This window comes from Achroia grisella, unplaced genomic scaffold (assembly GCF_030625045.1).
Source record: "Achroia grisella isolate CSIRO2021 unplaced genomic scaffold, CSIRO_AGI_Agris_v1 utg567, whole genome shotgun sequence".
Classification (NCBI taxonomy): domain Eukaryota; kingdom Metazoa; phylum Arthropoda; class Insecta; order Lepidoptera; family Pyralidae; genus Achroia; species Achroia grisella.
The window spans coordinates 1,056,279-1,072,113 of NW_026712947.1; the positions used below are offsets into that span (position 1 = coordinate 1,056,279).

The 15,835-nt window shown below is 34.1% G+C and overlaps 1 protein-coding gene across 1 annotated transcript; it reads left to right on the forward strand.

The window, feature by feature from the left end:
* The first annotated feature begins 1,215 nt into the window (after positions 1–1,215).
* LOC131848637 (synaptic vesicle 2-related protein-like) lies at positions 1,216–15,629 on the forward strand. The gene is made up of 10 exons (XM_059198558.1): positions 1,216–1,306; positions 3,944–4,105; positions 9,131–9,290; positions 10,238–10,359; positions 10,862–11,103; positions 11,851–11,996; positions 12,576–12,711; positions 13,532–13,809; positions 15,113–15,240; positions 15,571–15,629. Exons 1-10 carry the CDS (start codon positions 1,216–1,218, stop codon positions 15,627–15,629), a joined length of 1,524 nt encoding a protein of 507 aa, XP_059054541.1.
* The last annotated feature ends 206 nt before the right edge of the window (positions 15,630–15,835 follow it).

Consider the following 15,835-nt stretch of genomic DNA (forward strand, 5'->3'; position numbering starts at 1 on the left):
AAAAATAGAATATCAGATTGTAATTTCTAAGGTTTTCACTATATGTAAGTGTATAAAAAAAAATTTAAAATATTTTTGTCTGTCTGTTTCCTCTTGCTATAACTCTGAAATGATTGGATCGATTTTTGACGGGACTTTCCTCGCAGATGGCTAATGTCATAAGGAATAACTTTAACTACTTTTATTTATGGTATTTTGTTTATTTTAATAAAAAAGAATTACTTTTGTAATAACAATGAATTTGAATAACAATGTAAAGTTGTACAATATTTGTTTAAAATTGCAACAGGCAAAGATTTTACTCATTCCTCTTAATTGAAACAACAAATCAAAAGTGTTAGATTAAAAATTTCAGACAGATCATAAATATTTTTTATTGGATATCCATAAATAGTAACGGTTGGAATTTGATCACCAATAGAGAATGAAACCTATCCTTAATAAGTAAGTTTCCACACTGAATATTTGTGGTCTCACACATGCAAATTGTAGCGGAATTATACAAAATAATATAAACCTAATTAGTAATGAAATTAACTTTTGCAAATTAATAGCTAATTCGATAAAATAAAATAAATAAGACAGGTACTTTATACAAAGTGGTAGACTTTGTGTAAAATGATCCCGATTATTTCTATATATAAAAAAAAAAATATATATATGTATATTTTTTTTTATATCTCAATATTACTTATTAAATAGCACCGTTTTACTATTTCTGATCAAGGCGACGGTTGACTAGTAGAGTACCATCAGGCATTAAGTCCGCCATACTATTTAGTGTGCAAAAGAACCTTACTAATAGTATAAACGCGAAAGTTTGTGAATATGGATGGATGTTTGTTACTCTCTCACGCAAAAACTACGGAACGGATTTTGATGCAACTTTACACTAATATAGCTTATATATTAGAATAACATATAGGCTATAAATTTCATGCCGATGAAACCGCGGGCAGAGATCGTAAATAAATAAATAAATATCTGTGATAACATCACATCATGTAATACGAAGCTAACTGTACTTTGTAGTATCAATGATAAATAATAAGAATTAAGTATATATTACTACATCTGTGGAAACAGCGAGGAAAATACTCTAGAGTGTAAATTTTATGATGCCGTAATAACAGCGTTATCTGCGTATGAATTTTGTAAATATATCTAATAATAAATATACAGTTTATTGAGAGAGACGTAAAGTACGCGATGACAATGGGAAGAGATGCAGAAATTCGGTCTCGTGGTCACAGTGAAGTGATGGAAACCAAATCATATGGATACGACGAGGCTGTTGAGTTAACCGGTAAATTATAATGATAAATTTTAACTTTCTCAATTATAACATCTTCTCATTCTGCAATATCTTCTACACTTGGCTAAGCCTATGTCGATGAGTGTAATCTTCTTTTAAACCACATAAAACGAGAGAAAAATCAGAAATTATATTAATAAGACCAAAGTCGTGAAAATGTAGCAAATTAAAATTTTGAGAATATAAAATGAATAAATATAATAATCACATTCATCGTAACCATGTATTTTTTAATTTATACACATTAAAGCCCACATGTTTGATATTATTATCTCAGTAAAAAGGGAGACATTTTATAAATAATAATAATTTAAAAAATTCACATTATCATTGATTCCTACACGGGGCTGGCCTGCAGGAATCAGAATATATAATATATTACTAATTCATCTACGACTACTATATGAGTATGGATAGATAGACGGATATTTGTTACTCTTTCACGCAAAAACTACTAAAGGTATTTTGATAAAACTTTACAGTAACATAGCTTATACATTCGAATAATATTGGTTATAAATTTCATGCGGGTAAAACCGAGGGTACAGCTAGTAGGTCTATATTTGCACAACGTACGGACAATTTGAATTTTTTTTTAATGTACATTAATGAAATGATTCATCTGACTGCACTAACGGCAGTGAAGGATGATACGATGAATGAGGTCGGCCCATCGTGAGAAATTTGCAAGGAATTTATCGTGTTAGTTTCCAGATCCGCGACTCCCCATGGAGGAAAACCTAGCATGGTACTTTATTAGTAATGGTGTCAACAGTCCACATAACTAAGAATCCCCTTCCCCCCATAATTTGATAATTACCCCATAAATGTGAAATATTAAAGTAAAGAATGTTAACAGTGTAAATGGTTAGAAAATATTTCATTTAGATAAGTGTATTACAACATGTATGTAATATATGTAGTTTACCTTCGGCCTTCGAATGAATTACGGCATTTTTAATTTTATTGTTTCTTTATGTATCTCTATGCGATATATTTGAGAATTGTATATTTTATTTATTTATTTCAGGCGACCAAACGTTCGTATTACTATAAATGTTTATATATGAATTAATATTACAATACTAATATAATATCGCGGTCGCTAATTGAGGGCCTCGTGAATAAGCTCAGAGTCACTTAGAGGGCGATGGAGAGAGCTATGCTAGGCGTGATCGAATCAGAAATGAGGAGATCCGCAGAAGAACCAGAGTAACCGACATAGCCCGAAGATTGCGAAACTGAAGTGGCAATGGGCAGGGCACATAGCTCGTAGCATAGATGGCAGTTGGAGCTATAAAGTCCTCGAATGGGGACCGCGGACCGGAAAACGCAGCGTGGGAAGGCCTCCATCAAGGTGGACCGACGATCTGGTCAAGATCGCTGGAAGGCGATGGATGCGAGCAACGCAGGACCGATCACCTTGGAGATCTTTGGGGGAGGCCTTTATTCAGCAGTGGATATCTTCTGGGCTGAGATGATGATGGTGATGATTATGGCACTGACAACGGTAATTTGCCAGTCGCCACTAATATGCTGACCACCTTCGTGAAAGATAACAACTGGCAAAGGGGGTGGTGAATCGGTGCTTTAGCACCGATCCCACAAACGCCTTAAAAGTCACGTTGTGAACGTGTTACTAGACTCCAGCTGCGTCGCAGACCTCTGCACTTTATTATTTCTTAATTTCTTTAATTTGTGTTATACTATATTGTCTGATAGATTTTAGTATGCATTTAGGTATTTCATAATAACTTTTTGGTACTATAATATATACTGCCATGCGTAAATTTATGATAGTAATAATAATAATAATGTATTTATTGACACCAATTTACGTAGTTACAGTTATTCTTATAAACTATTACATTTTTGTTAAATGTGCATTATGCAGAGAATTTCCTAGTATCTATATTAGGCCGAGCCTGTATCATAGATACTATTTTTTTCCAGCGACAAATAGGCAATAATTAAATTTTTGCAATTGCGTGGGTAGTAATCATTTACATAGGACATTTAGGTACAATTACGTGGCTTTTTATTCGTGAAAGAATTTTATAAATCAATTCAGTAGGTGCAGGGATTACCCTCTACAACTTCACAAACCTTTAAATCTCCATCATCACCCATTCATAAGCTGCAGTAACTATTTACCAACAGATGGGCCGTATGCTTGTTTGCCATCATCGTAGTATAAAAAAAAACTACCCGCAAGAAACTAAAATACCATCTTGATCATATGTATGAATGGCGGTTCTCCACCGTGCGTTCTTCCAGAATCTTTTTCTACGGACAACTACATTGTGGAACCTTCCATCAATTTCGAATTTGAAATTGTAATCTTCAGAAAAAGAGTATATCTATTCGTTCTTACAAGGCCGACACCGTACTTGCAATTTCTCTAGTCCATTCATCCACCACCTACCACTTTCTGTTTACTCTCCTCAACCCAAAGTTTGTTTAGAAGAGATTGCTATGCGGTAAGATCGTCTTTTGTACCCTATTACTTCTAATTTATTCTTTGTAATTTACTTCTGGTGCAATGAAGAGTCCATAAGCTATACGTCACATACTTTATTACCTCTTCACAATATTAGCAAAAAATTTAAGATCATATTTGTATTTCAGGTCACGGTTGGTACAACTTGTACGCGCTGACGACTTGTTGCGTGATCATCCATGGCGTATCATTGGACATGTTCGGCTTCAGCTTAGTAGTGGCAGCCTCCAAATGTGATCTGCAACTGAACCTGACAGAAATTGGTCTACTAGCGTCTGCTCCGTTTGCTGGTAATTAATAACCTTTATATACCTCTATAGCTGTCTATAAACATGCTCATTTACGCGGGATATAATGTGCATGTACTCGTAAATGTGGACAAAGAGAACGAGAAATACCGCGCGAGCAAATAGTGACCGAAATCCCGCGTTCTTCAATCGTAAGTGTTTCAGCGCCTTTTTTTAATAATTAATTATCATTGCAAAATGGCGGACATCCGACTATGGAGCAAAGACATAATTATAGAGTTATTGGTAGTAAACCTTTAGAGGGTGACATTTTTTTTTAATTTCATTACCATCAATAAAAAAAAACATATTACGGCGGCTCCCGTGGTTTCTCAAAATAATTTGTGTTATTATCGATCTTTTCATCACAATAATAATCTAAATATGTATATATAACTCAAAGGTGACTGACATAGTGATCTATCAACGCACAGCCCAAACCACTGGACGGATCGGGCTGAAATTTGGCATGCAGGTAGATGTTAGGACGTAGGCATCCGCTAAGAAAGTATTTTGATAAATTCCACCCCTAAGGGGATAAAATAGGAGATGAAAGTATGTATAAACATTCTTACATTTTGTAGGCCCTAATTTTTTACACACGCTAAACAAAAGTAAAGCCACAAAAACTACACCTAATTAATAATAATACTTACTACTACGCGAGCGAAGCCGCGGGCAAAAGCTAGTATATTATAAATACACAATCTTTTTCAATATCGTTTGTTTCGAACTGAAGGTTCGAAGTTCGTTAGTCGGGAATTGTGGTAATAAATTACGAATAAAAACATCTCGTAGTCGTAATTTGGTCGCCAAACAGTCAATACTAGGCTTCCAAGCTATCCGAACTCTACTCAATGCCTGACGATGCCTCGTTTACAGAAATCCACGTGTCGCAATATGGGTGTAGATGCCATAACGGTTGGAATTTGATCACTAGTGGGAAAGGTCGCAACACTTCCGGTAGCGGTGGTCAGGTTTCCGCACTAAATATATGTGGTCTCTCAGCGGAATTACAGAAAATAATATACATCTATTCACTTAATTGATTTATACTATTTTCTGTAATTCCGTTCAAACTAAGAGGTAATTTACGGAAGTTCATATTATTACTTATGACATGGATTTCCGCAAATTAGCTCTTCATTCGAATAAATTTAAATAACCTTTTATTTCTTTTTCAGTTTATCTTTCCTATTTATTACAGTAGATTGTGTGGGACTGTGTATAGGACGCTGGGGTGGGTGCAGCCAACGATGGTGGTAATTAAAGATGCAATATGTAAAAGTAATAGTATATTATAAAAATATATGTCGTAACAAACTATATGAAAGCAAGAGCAATAGAAGGAATAACAAAACTATAGCAAACTATATAAAATATAAATATTTAAAAATAAGAAATTGTCGTACCAGCCAGCGGCCCTAATGTAAGGAGTCCTGTACAGTAGATAGTAACATAAATCTATTTTATCTACATATTGTTTTATATTTAAATAAGTAGCTATGACGAGGTCGAGTGGAATGAGTAGTCATGCTCACTAAAATGTCCAGACATGTGGCGGCGTGGTGGGCCGGGTCATTGGTCTCCCTAAAATATGGTCGAGCGCATTGATGGCTGGCTCATCCGTCACATTCGTGAAGCTGCTTGTAGGGACCGGTCTGCTCTTATCACTACGACTGATGTAATCTTATTGTGTTTTTATACTTGAGCCTAAATGAATTAGTGCTGATTGTTTGTATTCACACGTTTCGACTTGTAAAATATGAACTTACAAGGATTGTTTAAAAGAGCAACACACAAGTTTCTTGCTTATTCTTCTTGTGATGAGACAGCTGTCCGAATAAGCGGCAGATTTAAAAAAAAAATGTTGACTATTCAAAAGTGCTTAAAATTAAGTTTATTTGAATAAATTATTTTCTATTCTATTCTATTTTTTTATAAATTTTACAACAGTTGTATGGCGTTGTATGAGAAGCTTCTTATATCATGACTACAGATATAAGAAACTATATTTAATCCACAGATTGTGTCTAAATTTAGTTAACGGATTCATCTTTCTCGTGTATTATCAATTGTAGTATCAATCAATCAATCAAAATATCTTTATTCATATAGACGTATTATCTCTTACAGTCTCTTGATAAGTTAAATTTACCGCCAGTATAAAATGTATATAGTTTTAGAATTAATTTTAATTTCAGAAAAATGATTGAAAAATAGCAATTACTAAAAAAAATTTTAATTTATACTACGTAGGTGGCAAATATGCATAAGGCCCACCTGATGATAAACGGTTATCGTAGCCTATGGACGCCTGAAGCACCAGGGGTATCACGTGCGCGTCGCCGACCATCTGTTGTATAATATATCGTCGATTAAATAGAAAAATGACTTTAAAATAGCATCTAATTTAGGAAATAAATTGCCTCCTTTTATATATATAGTTAATTGAATAAATCACGCCGTCTTAATCATTATGATTAAGAGGACGTGATTAATTTACTTGTTAAACTAAATAATTTACTTCTGTGTAAAATTAAAACATTAAAGGAAAAAAGAATTTAAAGAAATTTAAAAACTTTAAATGCAAGTCTTGTTAAACTGTACAATTTGAATACTGCCATTTTTCTATTTAACCGACGATATTTAGTTACTTCTTCGGCATCACACTTACATGACATGTATCATTATATTTCGCCCAATTTACATAATATCTTTTTAAATTATAGCCTATGGGTTATTATAATATATAAGCTATGTTACTGTACAGTTTCATCAAAATCTGATTAATAGTTTTCGCGTGAAAGAGTAACAAACATCCATCCAGACTCACAAACCTTCGCGTTTATAATATTAGTAACATATTTGACGACCTCGGTGGTCTAGCGGTCTAGCATACCGCTTTACGACCGATAGTCGCGGGTTCGATTCCTCGCACGGCACAAACATTTGTATTCATGAGTATGATTGTTTGTATCGGTCTGGGTATTTTCTATGTATAATATGTATGTATTTAGGAAAAAAAAAATTATTTATGTATTTGTATCAGTTGTCTAGGACCCATAACACAAGCTTTAGCTAGCTTAACTTGGGTCTAGATGGCGCTGTGTGAATTTTCCTGAGATTATTATTATTATTATTATTATATTTATACAGTACCTAAGTTTAGTGATAACGTGATCATACAAACATATATTAAATTAATTTACCTAAAGTACGACCGGGTCGTTGAGAACAGTAGATTTTTATATAAAACTGTGTATTTACTATTTTATAGAGTATGATTGTTTGTATTGATCTGGTGTTTTCTATGTTGTTTATTTATGTATTTAGAAAAAAATATACCTAAGTATTTATATCAGTTGTCCATCCATAACACAAGCTCTGCTTACCATGGAACTAGATGGCGTTGTGTTAATGGTCCAGGGTTATTTATTTATTTATTGTTATTTATTTTAAGCATAACATATATTTGATTGATTGTAGATATACATTATTTTAAAGTTGTAGTTATCATAACGAGACACATTCGGACAATTAATTTTTGACCTAATTCTTTAGTAGCAATAAAACTCAAAACTTATTAAAAAAATCATACGTAATTTTGGGAGATATTCAATTTTTAACCTAATTCTTTAGTAGCAATAAAACTAAAAACTTATTAAAAAACATACATAACATTGATTTAAGTGACAATATTTCTGTTTTAATTACATTGTAATTTTATTCTCCTATCTTCTAAAGTCACACATACTACAACATTTACACTATTCATCTACATACAATACACTCATACAAAAATACAAACAAGGCATTTTTATATCTACTCATAATTTTCCTCATTACATTTGTTTGCGCCCCTCGTCATATAAGTATTAGATAATTAATATTTATTTTTAAAACACAAACATAGTTTCTAAATCCATGCAAATGTGAACGTAGACACAATTATCCTGTATTATTAACTTCTACTATTACTTGCCTATATTATTTATCGTAGTCATACAATTTTGTATGAGATTTAGACACGTATATGTATATAGTAATACGTGGAACAAAAACTCTGTAGCCCTTTTTATGAAAATTGGACGGACGGAGAAGTATGAGATTTTGTAAACTTACAGTTAAAAAAGTTTTATTCTAAAGAAATTGTGTCTGTATGGGCAGTATGGGCACGGTTCTTTTGCTTTATTGCACCAAAAAAATGTTAAGGACTTATATGACTTATAGTTTATATAGAGAAGGAGTAGTTCTTTATAGTATAAAACAAAGTCGCTGTTGCTGAGGGACATCAAACATAATTTACGACTATTACTTGTAATTTATTCTCAAACTTGCTGAATATACACACAAAATTTCACAAGCATCAGTCAATAAATAAACATTTCTTTTGGACCACACTTAGAGGTTTACAAAATATTTTCATAACTACCCACCGAGTATACATATAAAATTTTATCAAAATCAGACTAACAGTTTCGGAGAAGTATGACAACTAGCTGACTACTGACTTTTATATACAAACTAGCTTTTGCCCGCGGCTCGCTCGCGTTAATTTATCCCCTTAGGGGTGGAATTTATCAATATCCTTTCTATGGGGATGCCTACGTCATAGTAGCTTTATGCATGCAAAATTTTTCTGATCGGTTTAAAATTGACAAAGTTTCATACAAACTTTCATCCCGTAATTTATCCCCTTGGGGGTAGAATTAATCAAAACCCTTTCTTAGCGGATGCCTACGTCATAACATCTACCTGCATGCCAAATTTTAGCCCGATCCGTCCAGTGGTTTGGGCTGTGCGTTGATAGATCACTATGTCAGTCACCTTTGAGTTATATATATTTAGATATAGAAGATACCTATATACAAATATAGAAGATAAAGGTATTTCGTTTACTTTATTCTTTCTTCTTCTTATTTTACCTTTCTCGACGTTTCGACTAGATTACACTAGCCGTTGTCATGAGCTGACTGGCTGCTTATTTTATATTAATTACTTGAAGTTTTATAAAATGACTTTCAGGAATAGTATTCGCATTTCCATGGGGCTACTACTCAGACACTCGCGGCAGGAAGCGGGCGCTGATGGTGTCTGCTATCGGTGGCTTCGTACTGTCTGCACTCAGCAGCTTCTCACCTTCCTGGCAAGTTATGCTGGTGTTGAAGATATTTGGATGCAGTTTGTAAGTCTTTTCGTGCTATCTATATTTTTTTGTCTACCAACATAGGCGGAAATTAAGGATATGTTTTAAGTAAGGTATAATAAAACCTGTATATGTTACGAAATATCTAATAAAGGCGTTTTATTAAAAGCCAGTTTTGGACCTTAAAATCTAAAATTTAAGTATAAATTAACACATCAAGTAGTTCTATGTAATCCTGATTCGATGTCGGATCTTTGAGTGAACTCTTCGCTGTCACTACACCGAACACTAAAACAGAACGCGGGGTAAAACAGAATCCCAAAGGGGTGCGGACACTGTTGGATTCTTACCCACCAAAACTCTTCGGTGTTTCTCCGAAACCACGATTAGTCACCGTAGTGCGGTTGCGCTTAGGCAAGTGCCCGCACTAGAGTGATACCTAGGGTACAATAGTGTCATCTGATCATCTAATCGTCATTCATTGGGTAGATGACTTTATTCATAATGTGGACCACTATCTTATTTGCTAGATATATACTCGGTATCAGATGGACCACGTAGTTCTCCTGAAATTGTAATATTTTTTTTATACTATGATGGTTGCAAACAAGTATACGATTCATCTGACGGTACATGGTTACCGTAGCCTATGGACGCCTGTAACACCACGTGTGCCACGTGTGTGTTGCCGACCCTTAGGAAAGCTTAATATTATGAGGTTTTTAAAGAAGGGTTTCTTGTTTCTTCTGTAGTTTATACCATATATATATGAGTGTACGCTGGAGAAAGCTCCTATGAAACTACACTGTCTGGGACCACATAAGTTCTAGCGTGTGGAGATGAATTAGCTTTTGACGAATTATCTTATACCTATAACTAACCTGACTTTATTCTGACATCCATCACTGATGCATCGCCAGCAAATTCTTTAGAAACTTAACCTTTTAACTTTGCTATACTAATGTTTTATTTATATTAAATTGCAGCTCATCGGCATCATACACATTGACCATGATATTTTTGGGCGAGAGTACCATCAACCAGCACAGGAGTCGCTATATGTTTATTTTGAATGCCTTCAATTTAGCAACGGAGTTAGTATCTTTTGGTATGTATTTACAAAAGTAATATATTTGGTTGACGTTATACATAGTCCCGTCAGAGATAAGAATTGAAGGATATTCTTAGTAGCAACAGTTTGATAGCCTTAGTAGTCTAGCGTATTAGCACACCGTCTTACTTCCAACGGGTTGTGTGTATGTATTGCATAAGTATGTATTTATTTACAAAAGAAAAATGTATTTATATCAGTTGTTTAGTACCCGTAAAATGAGCTCTGCTTAGCTTGGTACCAGATGGCGTTGTGTGAATTGTCCTGAGATATTATTTTAATTATCTGAGGTTAGAGTGTGAGTCTGCCTTCTAATGCCCATTTGGATGATTAAAATCTATTATTATAAATCATGTAGTTGGAATATTTTGTTTTTTTTTTCATAAACGTTTTCTTTAACTCTCATGCAGATCTGTGACCCTCCCACGGGACCTCAGGGCCCCATGTACAAGATGGTGCTGTTGTCCAGTGTTATTTAACTAAAATTTATTAATTTCAGCTCTGGCTTTCCTGATGTTACCATTGGATATTAGCATACCGATGCCCTGGTTAGGCATTGATTTTCGATCCTGGCGCCTTTTCACCTTAATCATGGCTGTTCCCCTTGGAATTGGAGCCATCATGCTCATATACCTCCAAGAAAGTCCCAAATATTTGGCCAATAATGGAGAGTTTGATGAAGCTCTGAGAGTACTCAAGATTATGCATAAAGCAAATACTGGGAATAAGACTGATTATCCGGTGAGTAAGTATTTTTGTGGATTATTTTACCACAGTGGTGGTAATCAAACGTAAGGCTTATTAGGTAAATGGTTACTGTAAACTACGGATGTATGAAACACAGGGAAGTTTTAAGCAACCCGCATGTTACACCCCTGGTATCTTAGGCGTCCATTGGCTATGGTAACCATTTATCATCAGATAGGATTCCTTCTTTCCTCGTTCCTGAGATTTGCGCATTCAACCATATAAACAAAGGAGATTGTAATGTAGACTCATAACCCTGCTATCTATCTACCATGCTAGGTAGACCTCGACGCGGTTCTATCTGGAAACCATCCTGAATTTATCACCATGCACTAACTGACCTGACCTCATGATCATGTTATCGTCCTCCACTGGTACCCCATCAGCACTGATTTTGCACCAGCCAGCGCAGGCGGGTGCACCATTCCATTATCATCTGTTAAAGAAAACAGACTTACTATTCTATATTACACTAGCTGTGCTCTCGGTTTCATTCGCGTAGAATTATCCTATATGTTATTCTGATGTATAAGCTATATTACTGTAAAATTTCATCAAAATCCGTTCAGTAGGAACGGATTTTGATGAAACTTTTGCGTGAAAGAGTAACAAACATCCATCCATATTCACAAACTTTCGCGTTTACAATATATGTATATATATATATATATATATTTTAAAGTTTATAATATTAATAAGATTGCATTCCAAAGCTAAGTTGTTTATGAATTTTGTACACAGGTTAAGCAGTTGTTTATAAAAGACGTACGAAACAATGACCGGTCGTTCTGGAGGTCTTTAGTGGAGCAGACAGTGCCTCTATTTAAACCTCCGCTCCTCTGCACCACCATATTCTTGTGCTACCTGATCGCTATATGCATGAGTTCGTAAGTATTATTAAGAGGCTTTTCCACAGTACTGGTCTGAAATGAAAGGAAATTTTATTTGCGTGTTTAGATACTAGTTAATATGATTTATTCACGACTAGCCGTTCCCGCGACTTCGTCCGCGTAGAATTAAACTTTATTTTTCTGAAATAAAAGTAGCCTACGTTACTCCTTATTACATCAGCTACCTGTCAAAAAAGTCCCGTCAGAATTGGTGCAGCCATTTCAGAGATTAGCCGGAACAAACAGACAGACAGACAAAAATTGTAAAAAATGTTATATTGGTGTGTACCGTATTTATATTCATGTGCACGTAGTAAAAAACGGTTATTTCAATATTACAAACAGACACTCCAATTTTATTTATATATATAGATGGAGAATTTTCAGTCTTTTCTATTATTCAAAAGATGATACTGAACATGTTTGTTAAATATATTTTTTTGTTAGATGTATTCACTATGGAAAATTTTCAGCCTTTTTGTTACTCATAAGATGTATGATTTTTAATATATTACTTTTTTAAAAAAAACCATATAGTTCTAAACAGTATTCTCTGTTCTTATTATTTTGTTACAGTAACAACGTATTCTTCATGTGGTACCCGACAATGGTGAATATGTTCTTCAACTCATTCTCCAATGACACTAACGATAGTTCCAGCTTTTGTGATAGAATCACTGGCGCCATTTTAACCTCTGATGTTGCAGTTGATGTGAGTAACTTACTGATTATTTTGCATCTATATTCTATATGTACATACTAGTTGTGCCCGCATTAAATTTCAAAAAAAAATATGGCCTATGTGTTATTCTGATGCATAAGCTATATTATTGTAAAGTTTCATCAAAATTCGTTCAGTCATTTTTGCTTGAAAGAGTAACAAATATCCATACGAACAAACTTTCGCATTTCTAATATCATTAAGATTAAGATATTAACTAATCAGAGACCACAGAGCACATCTCATAAAAAATATAACATTGTTTGTACACGAAGGTAATGTGTTATACAGCTATGTTTTTTTAATTCATTTTGTATGAAAACATTATATACAAAAATATTAGGTATATTAACACTAGCTGACCCAGTGAACGTTGTTTTGCCATAAGAATTAATATTGCTATTAAAAAATAGGGGTTGGTGATAGAAGGGTGAAAAGGGTTGTATGTATTTTTAATGCCACATTATAAAAAAAAATGTTCCAAGAAAAATGTTAGGTGTGGTCAACCCATATCACTTGGGGGTATGAAAAATATATAGTAGCTGATTCTTAGATCTACTGAATATGCATAGCTTTCATAAAAATCAGTCAATCCGTTTCGGAGGAGTATGGTAACTAACATTGTGACTTTTTATATAAGATAAAATTTAACAAAAATTATAGGATACGAGGCATGACATCTTAGTCTTTTGGAATGGCAACGCATGTGCTGTATCAGGGTTATATGATGTCCTGATGACCCTGGTGCTGTCCATGTATAAAGACGACCACTTACCATCAATTTGTTGTTTACCATTAATTTTTATTTCAGGCACCCTGTGACGCTACAATATCCGAAAACACATTATACTCCGGTATGGTGTACGGACTTATATACATCTCCTTAACTCTAATATCCGCTCAACTTGCCACCTACCGTCGGACGGTACTGGTGGTCACCCTTGTGGTAGCAGTCGTCTGTTGTATTCTGGTGAACGCTGTGAATCAACCAATAGTCAATATGATAGCGTTCATTCTGCTGCAGGACACTGTTGTGGGTTTAGGAGGGGTTATGGGGTATTTTGTGGATCTATACCCGACTTCCTACAGGTATGTCAAATCAAATCAAATCAAATCATATCTTTATTCATGTAGGTATATTACTCTTATGATATGTCAAATCTACCGTCAGTTCGGAATGCTTTCGAGATGAGAAGAACTGACAAGAAACTCAGCTCGTATTCTTTTCAAATAAATGTTGTACATGTTTACAATAATACAGATTCATTTTTAAATTCCAATTTGACAGAATACAGTGACCACCAGCATATGCTATAGCAGTTTTGTCAATAACAAATAGTTTAATCAGTGTTCGTAACTCGTGCAGACCAGTTCGCACAAGCAGCATCCGTTCATGAGTATGAGGGATGAGTCAGCTATTATTGCACTCAACCATATTAAAGGGAACACATTGACCCGGCCCACCACGCTGTATGTTTTATAGTACAGCTAGAATATGACTTGTTAACGGGACTTCGCCTGCTTTTTAAAGATAACCTACATTCGTTACAATCTATATTGTACAATCTATATTGGGATGTACCTGACACAGGCATTTCCATGCTTACTAGGTCATCCCAACACTATGGTATTGTAACTGAATTTTTTTTAAAGAAATAAACTTTTTTCTTTTATATTTATGTTAAATTAGCTGTGCACGCGATTTCACTCGCGTGAAATTTATAGTCAATGTAATATTTACAACAGATCTGATTTAAGTTGATATCAAAAATAATCATTATTAAATTTTGTCATGTTTTCTGTGGTACCACATATGATAATGGTAGCGAAATTAAACAAAATAATATAAATTCAATCATTATTAAAAATTATTCATATGTGGATGGTTATAAGGGCAGAAAAAGAGATGGATGGACTGTGTGAAAGATGATATGGTAAGAAAGGGAGTAAATAACGGGATGACTGCGAACAGAGATGAATGGAAGAGAAAAACATATTACGACGACCACAAATAAATGGGATAAGGAAGAAGCAGATGAATATGATTAAAAATTATTCATATATATTTTTTTAAATATGAATATGGAATGGTGCATCCGTCTGCGCTAACAGTATACGCTGGCGGGGCACCAGTGGAGGATAAGATGAACATCAGGTCAGGTCAGTTAGCCCATAGTGACAAATTCACCAGGTATTTAACAAAATGGTTTCAGGAACTACGTGGAGGTCAACCTGACATGATACTTTGTCCATATTACTAACAGTAAATAACCGGGGGAAAGGGGTCCCCACAGTTCATAAAACTGTTCCTTTGCTAGCAATAGGCTCAACATTAGTAAAAATTCCCTTCGCTCTAGTTCATATAAGTTATAAGAACCCTATATTTTTCTAGGGGTATGGCGATGAACTTGGCCGTGATGTTTGCAAGGTTAACAGCATTGGGTGGGGTAAATCTGGTTGGCGCGGTCATCGTTGAAAACTGCAGTTTAACGTTTTACCTGTGGTCCTGCTTTGTGTTCAGTAATTATCTAATTTTTATTTGTACCGAGTGCTATTTCGGTATAGCGCCATCTATATGATGCACTATGAAATATTAAGTATTCAATAAGACAGCATTTGATAGTTTACATTGTATTTCACAGATGGCGCTATATTAACAGAATTTTTATAATATTTTTAAACTTAACTGTTATTAATTTGAATAAAACTATTATTTTTTTATAATAATATAAAAGAAATCAACACTGTTCAATTATAATTATAATTATTAATTATTAAAGAATTATGTTCAGATACTTGACAAAATTAGTATTTACTTGTAATTGTAAATAATTTATTTTGTTACAACAGGTGGCGTGGTTGGAGCACTTGTGTTTCTACCTCCAGACAAGCGAACAATAAAATCTTAGATAGCAATGAAATTTTTAATAAAAATAGTTATTTTATTTTTATAATAAATGAATTACAACAATTGTGTCATTATTTTTATTGTTTTTGTAACACAAATACTTTTTATACGCTTTATCTGCGTCACTGGCTGACCCAAATATGTAGGTAAATATACTTATAAAATAAGTACTTGGGTCGGTAAGAGAGTAATATTATGTTATCTGTG